Consider the following 21,756-nt stretch of genomic DNA (forward strand, 5'->3'; position numbering starts at 1 on the left):
AGAGATCGGAAAGGGGAGCGAGCGGCGGAGCCGGAAGGAAAGCCGAGACCGAAGGAGATCGGGCAAGATGGCGGCGACCAAGAGGAAGCGGCGTGGAGGCTTGGCTGTTCAAGCGAAAAAACCAAAAAGGAACGAGAAAGATGCCAAGCAGCCAGCCAAGCTGCGCGACGTGGCAGAAGAGACGAAGGAAGAGGAGAGAGACCGTATTCCAGGCCCCGTTTGCAAGGTAGAGGAAGCTTGCCTCCTGGCTGCACCTGCAGCTGCGGCTCTGCGCGCCGTCCCTGGGGCTGTCTACCTGACGAGAGCCCTGCTGATTTCGGAGTTGCCTGTCTGTGAGGCGAGCTCGGTCTCAGCTCACCTCCCAGTCGGACAGGGCACCGCGCTGACAGCTAGCTCTCATGCACGTGGCCGCCCTCCGGGAGGCGGCCGGCTGGGGAAGTGGGTGGCCTTCGGAACACTTACCCGTTCTTAGGAGGCGACTTACGGGGTACTCAGCCTCAGTATTCTCTTCTAGTAACTCCATTTCCCCCCTTGCGGGTGGTATTACTTTTCCTTAAAGTTATTTCTCACTTTTGAGTATATTTATTCCAGTGGTTAGGATTCCCTCATTCTGCGTTAGTTACTGTCAGTCGGAGATCCTGAAGCTTGTTATGCGGTCCTTTGAAGAGTTCATGTCCTTGGGATATTGACTTTGACTTCTGTGATCAAGTCTTTAACTTTTAAGGGATGATGAAAACTAGACTGGATACAATGAATTTTTCTTTGCATTCAGATTTGTAATATGTCAGGCGTGCACGAAGCTAATATGTTAGCTTTGGGATTGCTAAATTAGAATGTGACTCCTTTCTGAAGTGTTGGCAGTTTAGAGAGAAACTAATTCATGTAAGTCCATGGTTTGTGTTCAGAAGACGGTGAACACAAGTTGTTGGGCCTAACTTCCATTCCTTAAGCTAGATCGAATACTGTGGAGACAAAGATGGTCTTTGACTTATTCCTGTTTTGATTGTGTCTACTTTCTTAACCCTTAGCTTAGTACTCTAGCAGGTAGTAGGTGATAAATGACCACATACGGTGGTGGCAAGCGTTAGGAAAGGAGTTAGCTTTGAGGGATAAAAAACGAATTTAAATTCTAGCCCTGCAGTTAACTCATGGCTTCATTTTGAGCTCTTTTCTCATCTGTAAATTAAGAGGAAGAAAATGTGTTTTACTTTTCGTGAAGAATAAGATGGACTTCTAGAAGATGTTCAGTAAATGTTAATGCTGTCACTCTCCTTCAGTTGGAAAGAAATACGGTAGTTATCTATGATCTGAGCCATAATATGAAAAATTGTATGGAAGTGCTTAAGATAGAGGTTGCTTTTACTCTAGAACAGCGAGGTCGTGAAGGATTTAGCCCTTGAGCTGGATCTCAAAGTGAAGGCACAATTTCAATATTCGATATTCAAAAATGAATGATCAAAGGCAGTGAAATGGAGGGAAAATGCTAAAAATAAAAAAAAAAGCCAAATTAACTGAAAGGTAGAGTTGATTTGGGGCATAGTGAGGTAAAAAATATATTTTATAATCTAGTGTTACAGCGATGTCATTTTGGAGTTTGATTAGAACATCCAGGGAGGTTAAGGATGTGATTGAACCAGTGCTTTAAAAAGATTAAGCTGTTGCTATAGTTCCCCCGCATCTATTGGAGAAACCCCTGTCTGGAAAGGCTAGCATTTAGGAGATTTAAGGTGATATGGCTCTGTTGAGAATATGACGCTCAGGACACTGAAGCAATCTGCTTAAGGTCGCACAGTAGTGACTCTACTTACAATACACACATTTTTGGTGTGTTTTTCAATACTTCTAAGTTAATTCCCTGTAACCTAAGGGATGTCTTTGTAATAAAAGTGTTAAACTCAAAAAAAAAAAAAAAAAAGATGATAAGGATCTGAATGAGGGTACTGTGAAAGGGAAGGGATTAAGAGTTGTTGCAAGGAAAAATTGACAGCATTTAGAAGTGCTTATGATATAGGATAATAGGGCAAATGGACAATTTAAAGCTTGGGGGATGGAAATGATGGTGGCATCATCAGAAAAATAAACAAGAAATTTACTGTATTTAAGGTTTAGTATTCCTAGAGTTGAACTTGAGGTATTAAGTCAAATACTTGGATTACTAGGAGTGGGGAGAGTTCCTTACCTTTCCATAGATTTGACGATTGAAGCTATGGAATGATTATGAGAACTCTGTCCTGGAGAGAACAAAAATAAAAAGAGGGCTAGGAATCTTTAGAGTCAGGAGGAGGAATTGGAGAGATGGAAGAAGAAAAACCAAAAATGAAGAAAGTCAGAGAAAGCGTTTCTGGGAGGCAGCCGTGGTCGGTGAATACCACTGAGAGATTGTCAAGATTGTTCGGTCTGCCACCTGGAAGCTTTTTATGAATGTTATTGTGTCTCTCTACTTACCATATATAACTTTTTTTGTTGTTTTTTTAGGAGTTAACTTTTCCATTGGCTGTATTCTTTTATTAGAACCAAGAGCTACCTTTAGCTTGTTTCTTTAGATAGAGGATCCACATTTTGTCTGTTAGATAAAACAGGGACATTTAAGTTTCCTTTTTTTTGCCTCATCACATGATGCCCTGATGCTTTGCCACTTCTGTCTTATGTGACAGATAGTTGTGGTTCTCTAAGGATTTCATGCTGTTCTTGCCTCCATGTCTTTACTGATTTGCTTGCTTGTTGACTGTCTTCTCACATAAGAACAGTGCCTGACTCCTGGTCGGAACCTAGTAAATATTAAGTTAATACTAAAGTTCTCTTGTGAAAGAAATATTGACTAGAGTTCATTCTGCTTTCAGCAGTGGAAAGATTCTCTAGTGAAACATCTGTCTGAATTACATGGGAGAGAGGCAGAATTAAGCATGTAGTATGGATACATTAGAGGATAGTAGAGTACTTAAAAACTGGATACTTTTAAAACTATCTTTGAAAAAACAAACAAGGTACGTTCAGTGTGAGATTTAAAAATCTTCACATTTTCTTTTTCTTTAGGGCAAGTGGAAAAATAAGGAACGGATTCTTATCTTTTCTTCTAGAGGAATAAATTTCAGAACAAGACATTTAATGCAAGACTTGAGAATGTTGATGCCTCATTCTAAAGCAGGTGCCTTTATATCCTACATTTTAAAAGTTCTTATATGTTTATGTATTTTTATTTTCAATCATTGTTCAACCTTGTCATTTGTTCAGCTTTATCAGGTAAAGAACTACGTCGCCTCAGAAGTTCATCTTTTCAATAATGGGATTTTTCCAATTAACATTTTGTTAGAAATTCTTTGCAAAATTCGTTAAACATTCCCTTCACTTTCTTAGATATCCTGCTATTAATTATCAAAACATTTTTCGAGGATCCTTCATTGTAATGCTCTCAGGGGTTACAAGCTGGTTTGTCCTTCTAAATAATTCAGGACTGCCATGTATTGCTATCTGCATTTTTTTCTAACTGTTCTTGGGATTCCTAGGTGGCCCAGTTGGTTAAGCCAACTCTCTTAAGCCAACAATCTGACTCTTGGTTTTGGCTGTTGGATCGACTCCCATGTCCAACTCTGCACTGACAGAGCAGAGCCTGCTTGCAATTCTCTCTCTCCCCCTATCTTTCTCTGCGCCACCCCTGCCCACTCTTTCTCTCTCTCTCTCTCTCTCTCAAAATAAATAAATAAACTTTAAAAAAAAACCTGTTCTTATTAAAAAGTTAATGGACTGGAGTAGGATTTGAAGCACCTTTAATTTGGGGCTCAGCCTACTTCTAAATGCCAAGATACTCTTTTTGGCAATGATGTATCATGCAGTCAAGTGAAGTTTTTTAAATTTTTTTTTTTTTTCCAACTTTTTAAATTTATTTTTGGGACAGAGAGAGACAGAGCATGAACGGGGGAGGGGCAGAGAGAGAGGGAGACACAGAATCGGAAACAGGCTCCAGGCTCCAGGCTCCGAGCCATCAGCCCAGAGCCTGATGCGGGGCTCGAACTCACAGACCGCGAGATCGTGACCTGGCTGAAGTCGGACGCTTAACCGACTGCGCCACCCAGGCGCCCCAAGTGAAGTTTTAAGCTTAGAAGTGTGGCAGTACCAGGGTGCCTGGGTGGCTCAGTCGGTTAAGCATCCAGCTTTGGCTCAGGTTATCATCTCATGGTTTGTGAGTTCGAGCCCCACGTTGGGCTCAGTACTGACAGCTTGGAGCCTGGAGCCTGCTTCAGATTCTGTGTTTCCCTCTCTCTCTGTGCCTCCCCCGCTCACAACTGTCTCTCTCTCTCTCTCAAAAATAAAACCATTAAAAAAAAATTTTTTTTAATTAATAAAATCTCTTAAACTGACGATTGTAAAAACAGTACTTTTTTAGAAAGAATGCGATTTGTTTGAATTAGCTTTGAAATCTTATTTACTTAATTTTTTCTTTTTATAGATACGAAAATGGATCGTAAAGACAAGTTATTTGTGATTAATGAGGTAATTTTAGATAGTAATTCAAGTAAAATATTCTAGGAACACTAGGAACAATATTTTAGAACACTAAAGATAGTTCATTTAAAGAATAAATCTGTTATTCAGTGACTTTTAAATTGTTTTGTAACAGATACTCAAATTTTATTAACTCTTCAAAAATCTGCCTTACAAATTTTTATATACTCACTGTCTATATCTCACAGTTTAGTGCTTCACTATATATATTTCTTAATCATTACTTTATTTGTCTTATCTCACCAAACATACTGAAATTTCTGGAGGACAAGGATTTTAACTTATCCTTTTTTTTCTTATCATGTACAGTACAGTGCTAAATTCACAGTAAGTGCTTGTTAAAAAAAACTGTCAACATGTACAAAGTAAATTAAAAATTCATTAATTATTTTTAAAACCACACATTTTAAAAAAGTATTTTGCCAGTATTAAAAGTGAAACACGTGGTATTTGCTCTTAAGATACTGTAAGTTAATAATAGGTTACTTTTCTAAGTATTGTTGAAGATACTGAGCTTAAGTTTTTAAGCAAATTTTTTAAGATTTAGAAGTGTTTTCAGATAATTTTCTTTTCCTATTAGAAAGGCTTATTTAGCACAGATATTTGAACCTCTGCTATATATTCTAGTGCATTATTCTAGTACTGTGGAAACTGTTTAACAAAACAACACCACTGTGTCCATTGGGGCTCACATTCTAATGGGGGATTCAGTTCATGAACAAGTATAATTTCAAGTGAAGACAGGTGAAAAAAAACAGCGTATGAGTTTCCAGTAACTGAGGCTTGACTAGAAAACAACCAACTTAGTGTTATTGTTCTAAGACCAATAAGAAACAAAAGCATTGGACCTATCACTTTAAGTTGTTAGGTTAAAAGTCTCATGTAGTTGAGAGTTGATGCATATATATTGATTTATGAATATTACAGTAATATAAACCTTCAGGATGTTGAAGTTTAATTCAACTTGAAATAGGTTTTCTGTATTTCTCCCTTTCACTAGTCCCTTAGTGACTTTGCAAAACTGAGTACAGATGAGGAAAAAAAATCTTAAATTTCTTGAGCTTCAAATCAAAACGCTGAAGAGTTAAAAATAAAAATAACTAGGGGCACCTGGGTGGCTCAGTTGGTTAAACGTTCCAAATGCAGCTTAGGTCATGATCTCACGGTTTGAGTTCGAGCCCCACTTCGGGCTCTGTGCTGACAGCACAGAGCCTGGAGCCTGCTTCAGATTCTGTGTCTCCTCTTTCTCTCTGCCCCTATCCCACTCTCACTCTGTTTCTCTCTCAAAAATAAAAACATTTAAAAAAATTAGAATAACCATCATAGGGGTCCCTGGGTGGCTCAGTGTCTGACTCTTGATTTCGGCTTAGGTCACGATCCCAGGGTTGTGAGATCCAGCCCCACAGCAGGTTCTGTGCCGAGCTGGAGCATGCTTAAGATTGTCACTCTCTCTCTCCCTATGCCCCTCTCCCCCACATATGCACTCTTTCTCTCTCTCTCTCAAGTAAAAAAATAATAATAAAAATAGCCCTTATAAAGGACGTATTTGGTTCTTTAAGGACCATATTTTCCTAAGATCAGTGAGCTGATTGTAGTGTGCTTTATCCCTAGGGCATTTTTTTTTTTTTTTTTTTCACTTTTTGTAGGCTGTACCTGGGAGTATGGTCCGAAGAAGAGGTTGCCAGTAAGCAGAGAAGAGGCCAGAGTATCTAGTTTACCTTAGGCAGAATACCTAAGAGGAACTTTAAATGGGTGTTTTGGTGAATTTACCTAGATTTAGACATTTGTAGCCTATTAATCTGCTTAAGTTTTTTGGAGGAGTCTAGATATTAATTGTATTGAATTGCTTTGGTTCTCATTTTTATTGTCTATTTCATTTTTCTATACTTTGTTTAGGTTTGTGAAATGAAAAACTGCAATAAATGTATCTATTTTGAAGCTAAGAAAAAACAGGATCTCTATATGTGGTAAGAGTATATATTAAGTAAGATTTTGGTGGAACTGTTCTTGTAAATGGATTATTTGAATCTCTTAGGTTATATATCTCTTTCAGTCTTTTATATAAAAAGACTGGGCCAGGGGATGAAGCAAACTCATTGATTTCACAAAAGTCAAAACTTTTAAAGAAAATTAAATGTGTGGATATTACAAGCACGTTACGGTGTTTTTTAAACCATGAGGTAGTAAGAATTTACCACATTCTAAATTCTAATTAGTTGAAAAAACTGCATATTTTTCAGGCTTTCAAATTCACCTCATGGACCATCTGCTAAATTCCTCGTTCAAAATAGTAAGTTGACTCCATTTTAAGATTTTTTTTAATGACAAAATTGAAAATGTTCTTTTGGGATAATTGTGCTAAACTTATAACTGTTTTTATTGTTATAATTTGTCCAGTTCATACCCTAGCTGAACTAAAGATGACTGGAAACTGTTTGAAAGGTTCTCGGCCCCTTTTGTCTTTTGACCCTGTAAGTATCTCTAGTGTATGAGGTCTAATTTTCTTACTTTGCATGGTTGTTTTTTAGTGGATATAGTTGTGTAATTGAGTTAAAATTTTTTAAAAAATCCACAATTTTAAACAAAACACTGTTGTCAAATAATATGTTCACTTTATTTTTTTAATAGGCTTTTGATGAATTACCGCATTATGCTCTGTTAAAAGAACTCTTAATTCAGGTAACTATCTTTTCTAGAAAGTATTTTTAGTAATATAAATGAGTAAGTATCTCCTTTGGACTTTTTGTTAATTTAGCTATCTAAAACGTACATGGAATGTGGCAGAATAAGAAACTGACGTATCATTTATTTTTATTTTTACTAGATCTTTAGTACACCACGGTATCATCCCAAAAGCCAGCCATTTGTGGACCATGTGTTTACTTTCACCATTTTGGATAATAGGATATGGTTTCGGAACTTTCAGGTTAGCTTTAATTAATTTTTAGTTACACTTTGAAATGAAGTAAGATATATAATGTTTGTGAAAATGTAAATAATAATTCGTTTTGTTTTAAATAGCTTTTTGCCCCCACAGACTTGTAGCAATTAACTACTGTCTCATACTTCTCTACACGGCTATCAGTTGTTATGGAGTAAGGTTTTGCTAACAAGCAACTATATATTCGGTAAAATATAAGTTTCTCTCCGGAGGTTGGAATCTGGGGGTAGAGGGTGTTAAGACTTCGAAAAACATGATCCCTGTCGAATTCATTCAATGAGAACTATAAGATGAATCATACAGTGTTTTAGGAGAGGTGATTCTGGAAATCTTGAAGCAGGAGTTTGGCAGGACGGTAAGTCTGCAGAAAAGTGGAGAGGTAGAAAGAAAAGCAAGACCATTTCAGACAGCACTGAAAGTAACCTAGGCTGTTTTTTGGACACCTGGGTCGTTCAGTCAGTTGAGCGTCTGACTTCGGCTCAGGTCATGATTTCCCAGTTTGAACCCCGCATCCAGCTCACTGCTGTCAGCCTGTCAGCACAGAGCCCACTTCAGATCCTGTCTCCCTACCCTTGTCTCTGACCCTCCGCCTGCTTACTCTTTCTCTCAAAATGTAAAAAACATTAAAAAAAAAAACATTAAAAACTAGTTATCTGGTTGGCTCAGTCGGTTATGCATCTGACTTTGGCTCAGGTCATGATCTCACGGATCATGAGTTTGAGCCCCACATTGGGCTTGCTGTTATAAGCACAGAGCCTGCTTCAGACCCTCTCTGCCCTCCCTGCTCCTGTGCTCTCTTTCTCAAAAAAAATTTTGTTTTTATTTTCATTAATTTTTAAGTTTTTTTAAATGTTTATTTATTACATAGAGACACAGAGAGACAGAGACACAGGATCCCAAGCAGGCTTCAGGCTCTGAGCTGTCAGCAGAATGCTCAACGTGGGGGTTCCAACTCATGAGCCATGAGATCCTGAGCTGATGTTGGATGTTTAACCAACTGAGCCACCCAGGTACCCCTAAAAAAAAAAAAAAAAAAAAGTAAAAACCTAGGCTGTTTTCTGCATTGTTGTTCTAACAAACTTATCCCCTTAACCTCTGAGGACAGACATACCTGAACCAACACTGTTAGTATTTGTAGCTCAGAAGTTGCCTCGTAATTTGACAATCAGCAGCCATTCAAAAATAAATTTGGACATGTATCCTTTTATAAACCTCTTAATCTAATTTGAATTAGATGTATAAATACAATTTAGGGGTTGGCTTAAATTGTAAAAGGCTTCCCCCATACGGTGCTTTAATACATTTTGTTATAGTGATCGCAATTTTAAACATTCATTTAACCACAGTTTTTCAAGAATACGTGCATTGAGGGGCGCCTGGGTGGCGCAGTCGGTTAAGCGTCCGACTTCAGCCAGGTCACGATCTCGCGGTCCGTGAGTTCGAGCCCCGCGTCAGGCTCTGGGCTGATGGCTCGGAGCCTGGAGCCTGTTTCCGATTCTGTGTCTCCCTCTCTCTCTGCCCCTCCCCCGTTCATGCTCTGTCTCTCTCTGTCCCAAAAATAAAAAAAAAAAACGTTGAAAAAAAAAAGAATACGTGCATTGTGAGAAGCCAGGTAAAGACCAAATTGAAATTACTCAATTTTAAAAGAACACACTGAAAAAAATGTAAGTATTTTCCCATGACAATTACCAGTACCTAGTAATATATTTCAGAAAATACTGATAATTTGGCCATGTTTTCACTTCCACTTTAATTGGCTTTCACTTCTTTTAGGCATATTTGTAATGAAGTTAGAGCCAGGGTAACTTTTAGGAATAGTATATCCAAACCAAAATGAAATATTTCCTTTGTATTAAAGATCATAGAAGAAGATGCAGCTCTTGTAGAAATAGGACCTCGTTTCGTCTTAAATCTGATAAAGATTTTCCAGGGAAGTTTTGGAGGACCAACTCTATATGAAAATCCTCACTACCAGTCCCCAAACATGGTAAGCTATTTTTGTTGTTTAGTAGTTCCTCAGTGCCCAGGGAACTCTGGCCAAAGTAATTCTGTCAAGTGATTTCTGTTAAGCCATGAAACTTAATTTGTTTTTTGCTGCATACAGCCTTGCAGATTACTACTTTTTTTAATGACATGAGTGAAGGGGAAAATACGATTCATAAGTGAATGTCCTCACCGTATATAATGTTTATTTTTAGTTTGAAAATATCTGATGATATTTTTTTTTTTTTTAGCATCGGCGTGTCATAAGATCCATCACAGCTGCAAAATACAAAGAGAAACAACAGGTGAAAGATGCACAGAAAATGAAAAAGAAGGAACCAAAGACTGTTCTTCCACACGATCCCACTGCAGATGTTTTTGTTATACCAGCTGAGGAAAAGCCAATAGAAATACAGTGGGTAAAACCAGAGCCAAAAGTTGATTTGAAAGCAAGAAAGAAAAGAATTTACAAAAGGCAAAGAAAAATGAAACAGAAGATGAACAGTGGGAATACAAAATGAATCAGTGGATAACTAACTTTTCAGTAATTTTGTATTTATTTTGTATTCAACGTGTAAATACTTTTATTATCCAGGACTACCTTATATCTTATTAGCGTGGCATGTAAGACAAAGAAAAATCAAAATTTGTGGCTTCAGTGGTGTGTGTGTGTTTTTTTTTTCTAAATATCCCTAGAACTCATCAGTTAATTCCTGGGGGTTTTTTCAAAGCTTATTTGGTAATACTAAAAATTTAGCACACTTAAGGTTTAGGCCTGCTGTCTTGGATTAAAATTTGGGGGTTAACAAAGCTGAAATTGAAACAGATTTATTGGGTCGTTATTACTTGTAAAACAATGCATTAGGCACTTTGAGAGCTTAGTTTTAGATGGTAAAGTGCAGGTAAGGAAAGCATCTTAACTGAAGTTGGAGTCACCGAGTCCCCAATTAATGAGGTGTTGGAAAAGCCAATCTCTGATCTTGTTTTCTCACCTCAAGAAAGAATACAATTAAAATTCTTAGATTTTGAGAATCAAATGGGTTAATACATGTGTTGAAAGTATTTTGTGGATTAGAGATTTAATTTAGAAGCAGTGGGTATAAATTACTTAATAAATTAACAGGAAGAAAAATGGAACGAACAGTAGTTAGAGGGCAGCAGAACATCTAAGTTTCTCCCCTTATGAAAGAGCTGTTTGACCATCCTGCAACATTAAGACCTTGTGGTTCCCCTAAATACTGTACTTCACCAAGTTTAATGTTCATTTATTTACTTTTACCCTTGACAACAGGGAAAATTTTTTGTTTATTTGGTAGGTTAAAAAAGGAATACCTTTTTTTCTGGCTGGGTATTGGTTTTTATTTTGTGACTAACCTTGTTTTTGTGTGGTAGTTCTCTTTTACTAATTTGTCAAAGGTTACACAGCAAGGTTATCCTAGACATCTTTCCTAGTTCCTCACTTGTATTTTAATTTTGTTCTGTATTTTAAATCTAGGCAGAACAGTTTTCCACTATATTTCATTTTTTAATTATCTTCAAAGAAACGTCTTGAATGTGCAATTAGGCTACTTTATTTTGAAATAGTCTAAATTAGGCTATCTTGAAATCTAAATCAAACAGGTAATTCAGAGGTTCACATTTTTTTGTTAATTTATTTTGAGAGAGAGAGAGGGAGAGAGGATCCCAGGCAGGCTCCAGGCTGTCAGCGCAGAGCCCAGTGTTGGGCTTGAACCCACAAACTGTGAGATCAAGAGTCAGCTGTTTGACCCAGGCGCCCCCCAGAGGTTCAGTTTAAATACTTGTGTGTGGTTAATGAAGGCTAAATCTGGTTAAGTGCGGGGGGGGGGGGGGGGGGGGGAGGTAGCTTATTTATTTAGGCAATTAAATATATCCCAGGATGAAAAGAAGTTGTATTCATGATTTGAATTTAAACACCCATATCCTAATAAATTAATTATAGGTTATAAGAAAAACTGGCTCAACAAGTTAGGAGTTTGAGTGAAGACCCAAATTTTTAACAGTTTTGGAGGTGTTTTAGAGTTGTAGTGGAATTTCCATTTAACACTTTTGATTATCAGTTTCTACATATTTTCCTATCCCAAATTACCTTTCACAGTCATTTATGTGGGTGCCTCATTTGAATGAGAATTCCTCTTTCAAGTCCTGTTCATTTAGAAGTCAACTTACATAATAAAGGTAATCCTTTAAACAAATTTATATCCAGTGTAATTGTCTTTACATCTCTATACAATATTACAGGAAAAACATCCCTCTTCTTTCAGGAGAAAGGCAAATGACTGGCAGGTTGTAAGCAAAACCAGATGTAGTCGGAGGAAGAAAAAAGTTGTGTCAATTTTTGTCTCCTTGCCCCCAGTCCCATTCTCCAAAGGGGAAAGTTTCCATTTTTCCCTGTAGTGAAACTCTTCAATCCCTCTCCATTGCCAGTTTACAAACTAAGGCTGTATAGTATCTTCCTTCTTTGAAAAAGAGGCAGGAGTATGAATTTTGAGTGTGAGTTGGTTGGACTGTGTGGGGAAAATGAGGTTTAGGGTTGGCTTGTTTTGATAAGGTGCAGGGGGCAGGCTATTAAGCAAGGGACAACCTTGTACAATAGATCTTAGCAATAGAGCCACCCCCTTCTCTAACTGTACATGGTTGACAAAATCTACGCCTAACAACTGATGTACGTAAACATTCCACATTACAATGAAATAATGTTGGTGTATATATTTCACCAATATATTTTAATGACAATTAGGATACTATTTTGACACCTCAAATTGGAGCAGTTGTACAGGTCGTCCATCCTGTAATAGTGTACCGGTCGGATTAACAAAAATTGGTTAAATACGATCCCTTAACTGCATTCTTTACCAATCTTGGAAATGTAGTTTGAGAAGCCAGAAAGTTAGGATTAAAGAGTGATGGATGGATGGGTCAGCACAATTTTATCCATACTGGTGGTAAGACATTTGGTGTGTTACTTAAATGTCTTGGTGCTCTCTCACATTGTTCCAGTTTAAGGCTTATATTTACTGTTATTTCTCTGCATGTGGGTCAGGATGAACAGTGTTAGAGATTGCGATAATTGGCAGCTGAAAAAGAGAATCGAAGAGTTAAAAAACCTGGTGTTCCATCCAACTGAATCCAGCCATTGATTAGTTGGGGAGGCCTGAGCAAGTCACTCGACTACTTCGAGCCCGGGTTGCCTCATCTGTAAAAACAGGCTCTGCTGAGAAATTATCTTCAGAAAACAAGATGTTTTCCAGAATCCCATCAGACTCCTGTCAGCCCTCAGGTGGGCTGCCCAGTAGGTGCACCTTACACTGACCGCCTTCTGTGCCCCTCACAATGACGCCTACCGTGACCCCGCCTCCCACCTGCAGGCGGCCCCGCCTTCATCCCGCCGCGGCCCCGCCTCGCACCTGCCGTGGCCCTGCCTCCATCCGGCCGCGGCTCCGCCTCCCACCCGCCGTGGCCCCGCCTCCCTCTCGCGTAGCTTTTCCCGGAACCGAGCCCTCCCCCCGCCCATGCGGAGCCGCGGCCGCCGGCACCGCCCCCTCCTTGCGCCCGCGTGCCGCAGCCCGCGCCGCCTGTCGCCGCCGCGCGCCTCCGCCGTCCGGCGCCGCTGCCGCCGCCGCCGCCGCGCTCGCTGGCTGGCCCGGTGCGGGCGCCGGACTCCCGCCGCCGAAGAGAATCAGCAGCGCCGTCGCCACCACTTCGGCCCGGGCCCGGGCCCCGGCCCCGCCCCGGGCCCCGGCCCCAGCCCCCTGCCCGGTCGGGCGATGAAGTGTCACTACGAGGCGCTAGGGGTGCGGCGCGACGCCAGCGAAGAGGAGCTCAAGAAGGCCTATCGGAAGCTGGCCCTGAAATGGCACCCGGGTAACTACTCCGCAACCGCCGCAGCCCTAGCAAAAGCCCCTCCACCCTTCCCACCCTTCCCACCCTTCCCACCCTTCTCCCCGGAATAACTCCGAGACCCTGGCCAATCTCGACCTACCGAACCTGTAACTTCCCTCGTCCTGGAGACCGGCCCGGTCCCCGCCAGGTGCCCCTGCGCAGTGCTCCTCTCGCTGGGCGTCCGCTCCGCGCCTCAGTGGATGCATCCCTCTACCCTAGGCTTCGCTGGAGCCCCCAGCACCCCGTCCCCTCCCAGGCGCCCCCACCCCACCCGACGCTTCCCGCGAGGCCACCTGATGGGAAGGACAACATTGTACCGACTTCACCCGCTCCTCCCACCCCTTCGCCAACACCACCGAAGGAGGAGTCGTGGGTTCTCTGGCTTGGCCCTTGCTTGAGTCCCGGCCGCTCAGCTAGCTGGATTTTAACTTCATCACGGAGTCCCAGCTACCCACGTGTAATTTATGGACCCTTATTGAAATTTAGACAAACTAGTAAAATGTCTTTTAAATAGCTGTGCCTTTTTTTTTTTTTTCCCTCTCCAAGTAAGCTGTTGAAGTACAAACCCTGTACTCCACTTCGAATGTTCTGCAGATTGAGTTTTAATTGGGTGTCTTCCCTAGTGAAGTTTGTGTACTTAGAAGTATGTTTCCTTTGGATGTTTTATTTGGTGGTAGTTCAGGCCTGTGTGACCTTTGTGAAGTAATCTGATCTTACAGACTGGGAAACTAAGGCTGTAGTCGAATGTCAGCTTTTTGAGGTTTATAAGAGGTTTACACATTAGCACTAATCAGTAAGCGCATTTATAGAGTCTCCAGTACACGCAGGTCACCATAGTAAGATTCTGAAATGCTAAGAGACTTCAAGAGTGTTGCTGGGAAAATATGCCCTACGCCAGGAAAAGGCAGCTACAAGTGCAAACCAAACAGCAGAACATACACAATTGGTAGTTGGATTGATAGAACAACTTACAAATGCCCCAGGGATTCAGGGGAGGGAGTTTTCACTGTGTCTTGAGAGGCAGCGAGGCTTCCCGTTGGCACAGAAGCCTGGATTTTAGCTGGATCCTAAAGGAATGGAATTGGGAAAAGTGAACTTAACAGTAGAGGGAAGAGGAAGAGCATCATGGTGGACAGAAGATGGCCCAGGGGATGGTTTGAACGAAGGCAGTGTTTCCTGGAAATCTGAAAATATGGGTTGGGAGAAGAGCTGAAAGAAGGGCCTGGGACTCAGAGTCGGAAGGTAATGTCTGTAGGTGATGGAACAAGAAATCAAGGTATGGGTTTGTTACTTAAAGTGGTAATGATTACCCACAGAGGAGCTAAACATGTGTATTGGAAAGGAAGAAGTAAGCTAAACGTTTGTTACAGCAGGAAGTCAGTAGCTATATCCAAAATTAGTAAATACAAAAACAGCATAGAAACATATTCTTAGAGTAATAGAGGTTGTCATCAGAAATTGAATTAGGAATTAGAAGGAAGTTAGGAATTCCTTGACTCTCTGGCTGGGAAAGTGTGAGAAAGGATTAATGCTTGTGACCCAATACATACATTTTGATGACAGTGTTCCGATGTTTTTGATAAGTAGTTTTAAGATTAGATTGTAAAGGGTCTTGAATGTTAGGCTAAGGACTGTGAAATTTGTTTTTATGATAATGGAGGGTTGAAGCTGATTTTATTAAGATATCTTGAGGAGGTACTGTGATGGGAACTGAGTGGATTAAAGAGAGACAGAAGTCCGTTAGAGTCCACTGTGACAAATAGGGGCCCAAGCCAGGTTGGGGATCAGTGTGAGGGAAGGGCAGGGCTGGGTCGAAGAGATGCTGTAAAGGAAAAATGACCAGATTTGGTGATTAATTGGAAATCAGTGCAAGGAAGAAGTATGCAAATGTTAATTAAAAACATCAGTTAACTATTTTGAAACCAAACCAATTAGTAACTAAATGTGAATATCTTCTCTGAATGCCATCATAAGTCATAGCATCCTAAATATCTCTTGGTTTGAAGATGCTTATACCTTTAAAGAATACATACTCTTCCAGGAGATACATGATTCTGATATACTTTGCTGTGCTGGCTTGTTAATTTGTTCAGTTCGTCACTCGGCAAATGTTTAATTTCATTCTATGAGCAAGGTCCCATGTTAGATGTTTCTGAGGTTGATGTATGGACTTTTCTTCAAAGAATGATTTGTACCTCAAGGTGAAAGGCTGCTCATTTTTCATTGTTAAAGGTAATTTCTTCTGTTTTTTTTTTTTTTTTTTAATTGAGCAACTGAAAATAATTCTCAGGGTGAACAGTACTGCCTAGTGAAGGGAAGGCTTTTATCAGATGACTGCCCTGAGCACTTTACTGTGTAAATGAGACAGGAATGGTCCCTGCCTTCTCCCGGCACGTATAGTCTTCAGGGAGTCACAGGAAAACAGGCAATTTCAGTCTGGTGAGATAAGAGCCATATGAGAGCAAATAGAAGATGCTTATCAGCACACATACATGACCTGGACTAAGTTTGTTATGGGTGGGATAGATGTTCATCTCTGAAGAAGGGACTTCTAAGGTGAGACCTAACACCAGAAAGCAGGGAATACAGGTGGAGGGAGGCAAGACAAAGCATGGCAGAGTGCAGGAAGGGAAAAGACATAAGCATGGCCAGGTGGCCAGCAGCCAGGTCTTGGAGGTTGGGGTAAACTGGATTAGGCAGATTGGATTTTCACCACAGGGCATTGGGAAGCCACTGAAGAGTTGGAAGCAGGGGTTTTTGTTTTTCGAGCATCTCTCTGGCTGTTATGGAGAGAGTACATTGGAGCAGGCAAGACTGGAGGTAGGGAGACCAGAAGGTCAAGGTACATTGAAGACCCATGGTGATGATGGGACTTGGGGATGGAACTCGAGCCAAGTGCCAGAATTCTTAGTGAGTTAAGTGGAGGAGGGGTTGAGAGATGCTTGGACAGTGAGAAGGGGAAGAAGGTGGGTGGTGGCCAATGAATAGTCTGGAAGGAATGCTAGTTTGCCCTCGGGGATGAGTAAAGGACCAGAGGCCAGGAACCAGGAGGATGCGGCTCCAGCACCAGCCCTGCCCTGTGAGGGCTGCAGCTGAAGGGGCCCGAGAGGGAAGCCAACGGGGAAGTGGTGTTTTAAGGGAGCCTGGCCTCCATCAAGGCAGGACGTAAAAGGCTCAATCCATGAAATCTTCCAGAAGGCACTGTAAAAATGTTTAGGAGGGAATAGAAGAGAGTGTCAGGGGATCAGGAGAAAAGCACAAAGAATAGTGTGAGAATGTCTTTTAAACTTTTTCAGCTGGATTTGCAATGCCTGTGGCCTTTGCATGTGGCTAGTAATAAATGTGGGCTTTCTGTTTCTTTATTATTGCTTTTTAACTTACTGCAATTGTATTTTAGATCCCAGTTTAACATGGTCAACCCTTTCAGGTATATTTAAGTGAAATAAAAAGCCATATGACAGACTGAAAAAAATATTTAAGAAAGATGCTTCAGTAAGGGGTTAGATCTTATTTTCAGCTGGTGCATTGACGGACTTCATGTGTTTAAAAGCTTGAGCTTTCTCCACATTTCTTTGGGGGAGGAAGGAAGGGAGTGGGAAGAAACGGGACAACAAAGTACAGTACTGATTAAAAGGTGAAGAAGAACCACCCACCTACCTCCCCCAGTCACCTTTTTTGTTTTATGTGGGAAGGTTTATTTGCTGGCATTTTCTGCCACCCCTCTGTAATTTGGACTGTGCTTTTTTATTTATCTGACAAAAAGTTTATGAATGATTTGATGAAGATGTAGAAATCATGAGCGTTCTTAGCTGGACTCTTCCCTTGAAGGCAGATCAGGACTGTGTTGAGCTGTGTGTGACGGGAGGCTGGCTGCAGTAACTAAACCAGGTAGTTTTGTTTTTCTCACCTAGCAAGGAATCCACCGGTGGCCCAGCTTGGTAGCCCCGGCTGCTTGATGAAACCTTCAAAGACCTGCTCCAGGGTCCTGACCAGAAGGCTTGAGCACTCGCACCAAGTATAAGCAATTAAGCCTCAAAGATAGTTTGTTGCTCTCTCACGGAGAGGTGCTGAGACAGGCAGGCTGCCATGGAGCAGTTCTCCTCCACCGGGTCCGTGGACTCTGCTCAGCCGCTCGTAGGTGGGCCCTCACTTGCTGTCCAGGGTGGCAGTTGGGGATCCCAGAGAGCAGAGTGGAGGAGGAGAGGAGAGAGCAGGGACGGAGAGTGCCTGCCAGTTGCCTTTCAAGGAAGACTTTTAAAAGCTGTCATAGAGCACTTTTACACGTGTTCAATGACAGCTTAGTCACGGTCCTGCCCCAGCTTCAAAGGAGACTGAGAAATGGAGTTTTTATTACAGGACCAGATGCCCACCACAAAATCAGGGTTCACTTGTTACTGGGAGAAGGGGATGAACTAGCAGTCTCTGTCTCAATCCTCAGCATCACCTGTAGGCCTTATACCCTGGCTTTGGGCTGGGTTAAGGGCAAAAAGTGAATGCCACCAAAGCCCATTCGTTTCATGGGGAAAATAAAACCTTTCCTGGGAAGTTTCAATTGGTAGGCTTGTGTTTGTATCTCCTTGGCTAAACCTGGGTCACCTGATATCCCCAACCTCAAGAAATTCTGGGGCGGTGAATGTTTTAACTGGGTACTTTACCACTGTGAACAAAATCAGGGTTTTGTTAGAAAGAAGATGAGACTAGATACGGTGTAGACAACTACTAGTATCTTTCGCAGAGTGGTAATCAAAATTTAAAATAATTACAACAGGGCACTGAGTGTCCTGTGTTACCTAAAACCTGATGCAGCAGGGCCACAACAAAACGGAATTTGGTAGTACAGTAAAGCCTTAGCTTGCGAGCATAATTTGTTCTGGAAACATGCTTGTAATCCAAAGCACTCCTATATTAAAGCGAATTTCAGAAACCATTGGTTCATTTGTGTTCATGTGACCTTTGGCATCATGTGCTACTTGTATTGCAAGACATCACTTGTTTGTCAAGTTAAAATGTACTAGAAATGTTTTCTCATCTTGTGGAACGCTCGCAGAACAAGTTACTTGCTATCCAAGGTTTTATTGTGTTCATTGGAAATAACAGAAAACCTAGCTGCAGTGGCTTACAAAAAATTAAGAAGGTTCTCTCTCTCTTTCTCTCTCTCACTCTCTCACTGCGAGAAGGCTTGGAGGTAGGTTCCTGCTGGCATTGTTTCAGTAGTTCATGTTTCAGTGGTCTCAAGATGGCTGCTGAAGCACCAAACATCATGTCCACATGCAAGGAAAGACTAGTAGACTTCTGCTGTCGTCTCATTGGTCGGAACTATGTCATAGGGCCATTCTAGCCGCAAGGGAGGCTGGGAAAGTAAGTACTTTCGCTTATCCAGCCTCCACAGTAGAGGCTGCAAGAGGAAAGGGGAGAGGTGTTGGACGATCTAGCATTTAGTGCTTGCCACAGAATGGATTAAGAGCTTTATCTGAGTGGGTTGTTTTTTTTTAAGTTTATTTATTTATTTTGAGAGAGTGTGTGTGTGAGAGAGAGAGAGAGAAAGAGAGTATGAGTGAGGGTGGGGCAGAGAGGGAGAGAGAGAATCCCAGCATGGAGCCTGATGCCAGCCTGACTCAGGCTCAGTCTCCTGAACCTTGAGATCATGACCTGAACCAAAATTAAAAGTCAGATGTTTAACCGACTGAGCCACCCAGGCGCCTCTTGAGCTATATCTGAATTTTAAAAAGTCCATTATATAGTTGTTAGTTGGCTTGTCAGTAATATGCAAAAGACTTGAAACTTTGTTAGCTGTAAATTCAGCATGAGGTAATGATGTCACCGAAGGTTAATGCAATGAGCTGTAGTGATTAAAAGTAGAGTGTGAAGAAAAGGAAGTAATGACTGGCTCCTTGATTATTGGTGCCTGTCTTTAACTGTATCGGAGGTAGGGGATTGTGGTGTGCCCTAAGAAATGGGAATATTCCGTGCAGGGAGAAGGTTGACTATGAGATGACCGTTGGCTGTCTTCAGATGGACTATGGTGTGGAAAGGGATTTAGACTTGCATCATATTACTTTTCATTTATAGTTAGGCTGCAGGGATGGAGATTTTTTTTTCTTCCAATTTAACGGGGCCGTGATTCTAAAATAATATGGAAAACTTTTTATGTTAAAGTATCTTTGGGGTTCATGGGTGGCTCAGTTGGTTGAGTGTCTGACTCTTGGTTTGGGCTCAGGTTATGATCTCATAGTTCATGAGTTTGAGCCCCTCGTAGAGCTCTGTGCTGACAGCGTGGAGCCTGCTTGAGAGTCTCTCTCTCTCTGCCCCTCCCCTGCTTGCACCCACATGCTCTCCCTCAAAATAAATAAATAAACATTTTTTAAAAAGTATCTTAAGAGCCGTGGCAAATTGGTGCGTTTGAGAAAGTATCGTCAGTGATAGTTGAGCAGAATATCACCTGAAGGACTGGGCACCAGTGTGATGGTACCTAAAAAGAGGAGGCAGGATGTCCTTGAAGGTCTTATTATTCTTTTTTTTTTTTTTTAAAGATTTTTTTTTTCAACGTTTTTTATTTATTTTTGGGACAGAGAGAGACAGAGCATGAACGGGGGAGGTGCAGAGAGAGGGAGACACAGAATCGGAAACAGGCTCCAGGCTCCGAGCCATCAGCCCAGAGCCTGACGCGGGGCTCGAACTCACAGACCGCGAGATCGTGACCTGGCTGAAGTCGGACGCTTAACCGACTGCGCCACCCAGGCGCCCCGAAGGTCTTATTATTCTAAGGCTGCAAGATTCTTCGTAGGGAGTATGTTTCTTTTTTTTTTTTTTTTTTTTTTTTTTTTTTTTTTTTTTTTTTTTGTTAAATGTAAAGATCTGTTTTATTTCTACTGGGGGAAGAAGGAGGATAAATAGAACTGTTTTCCAATTTGCTCTCCACTGTATACACACATACCCACACACATACATACACATACACACACCAAAAATACTCCAACAAAAAACAAAACAAAAAACTGAGAATCAAACACCAAAACACCCTCAAACTGCACCAATACTTCGTATTTTGACCAAAAGAATAGATCCTGGGAGGAAGTGCAAAATGCAAAATCAAATGACCGAAAAATGCTGAACAAACAGCATTATTAATATACAAAATATTTATATTACTGAACTAGTAACAGTTGATGTTCTCCATGTCTGTAAAACTTTGGAACCACATAGCTGATTTGTTAAATCTAGTCCATGCCAGCTTCCAAACACCAGAAAAAATTTTTTAGTTAGCTTCATTCTTCGATGCCTCATCAAAATTTTCTACGAGATCTGGAACATCATCATCCTCCTCATCAATGTCTTCTGGTTTTGGTGCTTTGCTATCCAACACTTGCCGAGGGAACTGTTCAGCTAACTTCCTAAGACTTGTTAAGCTGTCAGCACCAAGCTGACTTAATATTCCAGGAAGCATTTCTGTGATTGGTTTGGCTTCTGCATGACCAGTAATTGCAAAGGTGTTAGCAGAAAGGGAAGCTTGGACTTTGGGATTGTTGAAATGGATAACTGTCCCATCATCTTTAATCATGTTCACCTCTTCAATACCAGCTATATTATTCACAGCCAGTTTTTTTAGAGAACTCTGAAGTTTTTTGTCATCAGCTGTAGCTGTTCTATGTACCACCTTCTTCTTTCTGCGAGCTGTACCCTTGCCCCCTATCCGGACCTGAGCCTGAAGTTTGGCTAACTTTTCTTGATTCATGCTGTTGGTAAATCTGAAGCAGGGAGGGTCCTCCAACAACAGCACGCGGCAAGAGCAAGATGGCTCGGGAGTATGTTTCTATCACACTTTTCCTCCAGTCTTAGAGGGCAAGTATTGAGTTGTAGCTTATGAAATTTTGGAATGCTTCATAGTAGATTCAAACATTTAACTTCCTAAGCATATTACTGATCTGTTACTACATAACAAATTACCAAAAACTTAGGGCTTAAAACAACAGACACAGCAAACATGTTCATCATGGACTCAGTTTCTGAGGTTCAGAGTGGGAATGGCTTAGCTAGTGGTTTTGGCTCAGGGTTTCTCATGAGGTCGTATCTTCAGTGGGAAAACCCACTTTCAATCTCACATGGTATTGCCACGCCTCCTTTCCTTGCTGGCTACGGGCCACAGGCCTCCATTCTCCACGTGGGCCACCTGAGTGTCCTCATGCTGTGGCATCCGGCTACTCCCAGAGTGACCCAAGACAGAGCAAGAGTCCAAGATGGAAACTACAGTCTTTTTAAAACTAATCTCAGAAGTAACTTACCATGCTGTCATCCTTTCTGCTGCCTACTGTTGGTTGGTCACACAGACCACCCCTGGTGACCTGTGAGGGGACTACACAGGGTGTGAATGCCGGGAGCTGGGGATCCTTGGGGGCCCTTGGGGGCCGTCTTACAAGCTGGCCACCTCCCTGAGG

At 41.4% G+C, this 21,756-nt stretch overlaps 3 protein-coding genes across 6 annotated transcripts in view; 2 read left to right on the top strand and 1 right to left on the bottom strand.

Annotated features, from left to right (window-relative positions):
* The first annotated feature begins 13 nt into the window (after positions 1–13).
* On the top strand, positions 14–10,082 carry BRIX1 (biogenesis of ribosomes BRX1). Its single transcript, XM_058717160.1, has 10 exons — positions 14–226; positions 3,034–3,145; positions 4,445–4,488; positions 6,397–6,467; positions 6,741–6,790; positions 6,898–6,971; positions 7,129–7,179; positions 7,325–7,426; positions 9,300–9,428; positions 9,676–10,082. The coding sequence occupies exons 1-10, from the start codon at positions 68–70 to the stop codon at positions 9,943–9,945; spliced, it is 1,062 nt and encodes a 353-aa protein (XP_058573143.1). The 5' UTR covers positions 14–67; the 3' UTR covers positions 9,946–10,082.
* A 2,928-nt stretch (positions 10,083–13,010) lies between these two features.
* Positions 13,011–21,756, top strand: part of DNAJC21 (DnaJ heat shock protein family (Hsp40) member C21) — a 33,988-nt gene continuing 25,242 nt past the window's right edge. For 2 of the 3 annotated variants that reach the window (XR_009258074.1, XM_058717055.1), the window contains exon 1: positions 13,013–13,306. Coding sequence is in view for 2 of the 3 variants with exons in the window: in XM_058717055.1 (XP_058573038.1) it covers positions 13,210–13,306 (97 nt within the window). In the remaining variant the exon portion in view is untranslated. Of the gene's footprint in view, positions 13,307–21,756 lie in introns of all 3 variants that reach the window. The other variant, XM_058717069.1, reaches the window with a different exon arrangement.
* LOC131504652 (transcription factor BTF3 homolog 4) lies at positions 20,171–21,119 on the bottom strand. 2 transcript variants are annotated; one of them, XM_058717225.1, is made up of 2 exons: positions 20,889–21,119; positions 20,171–20,686 (listed from the first exon to the last, which is right to left on the bottom strand). In XM_058717225.1, exons 1-2 carry the CDS (start codon positions 21,054–21,056, stop codon positions 20,618–20,620), a joined length of 237 nt encoding a protein of 78 aa, XP_058573208.1. In that variant the 5' UTR covers positions 21,057–21,119; the 3' UTR covers positions 20,171–20,617. The 2 variants fall into 2 exon arrangements, with proteins under 2 accessions (XP_058573208.1, XP_058573197.1); XM_058717214.1 differs by having other exon boundaries at positions 20,171–21,119.

This window comes from Neofelis nebulosa, chromosome 1, assembly GCF_028018385.1.
Source record: "Neofelis nebulosa isolate mNeoNeb1 chromosome 1, mNeoNeb1.pri, whole genome shotgun sequence".
Taxonomy (NCBI): Eukaryota; Metazoa; Chordata; class Mammalia; order Carnivora; family Felidae; genus Neofelis; species Neofelis nebulosa.

Excerpts from the sequence above, each read along its gene's own strand:
- BRIX1 (XM_058717160.1), top strand. The coding sequence starts at position 68 with ATGGCGGCGACCAAGAGGAAGCGGCGTGGAGGCTTGGCTGTTCAAGCG. Across the intron at positions 227-3,033 it reads TTCCAGGCCCCGTTTGCAAG|GGCAAGTGGAAAAATAAGGA; the intron begins GTAGAGGAAGCT and ends CTTTTTCTTTAG. Across the intron at positions 6,972-7,128 it reads CCCTTTTGTCTTTTGACCCT|GCTTTTGATGAATTACCGCA; the intron begins GTAAGTATCTCT and ends TTTTTTTAATAG.
- LOC131504652 (XM_058717214.1), bottom strand. The coding sequence starts at position 21,056 with ATGAATCAAGAAAAGTTAGCCAAACTTCAGGCTCAGGTCCGGATAGGG.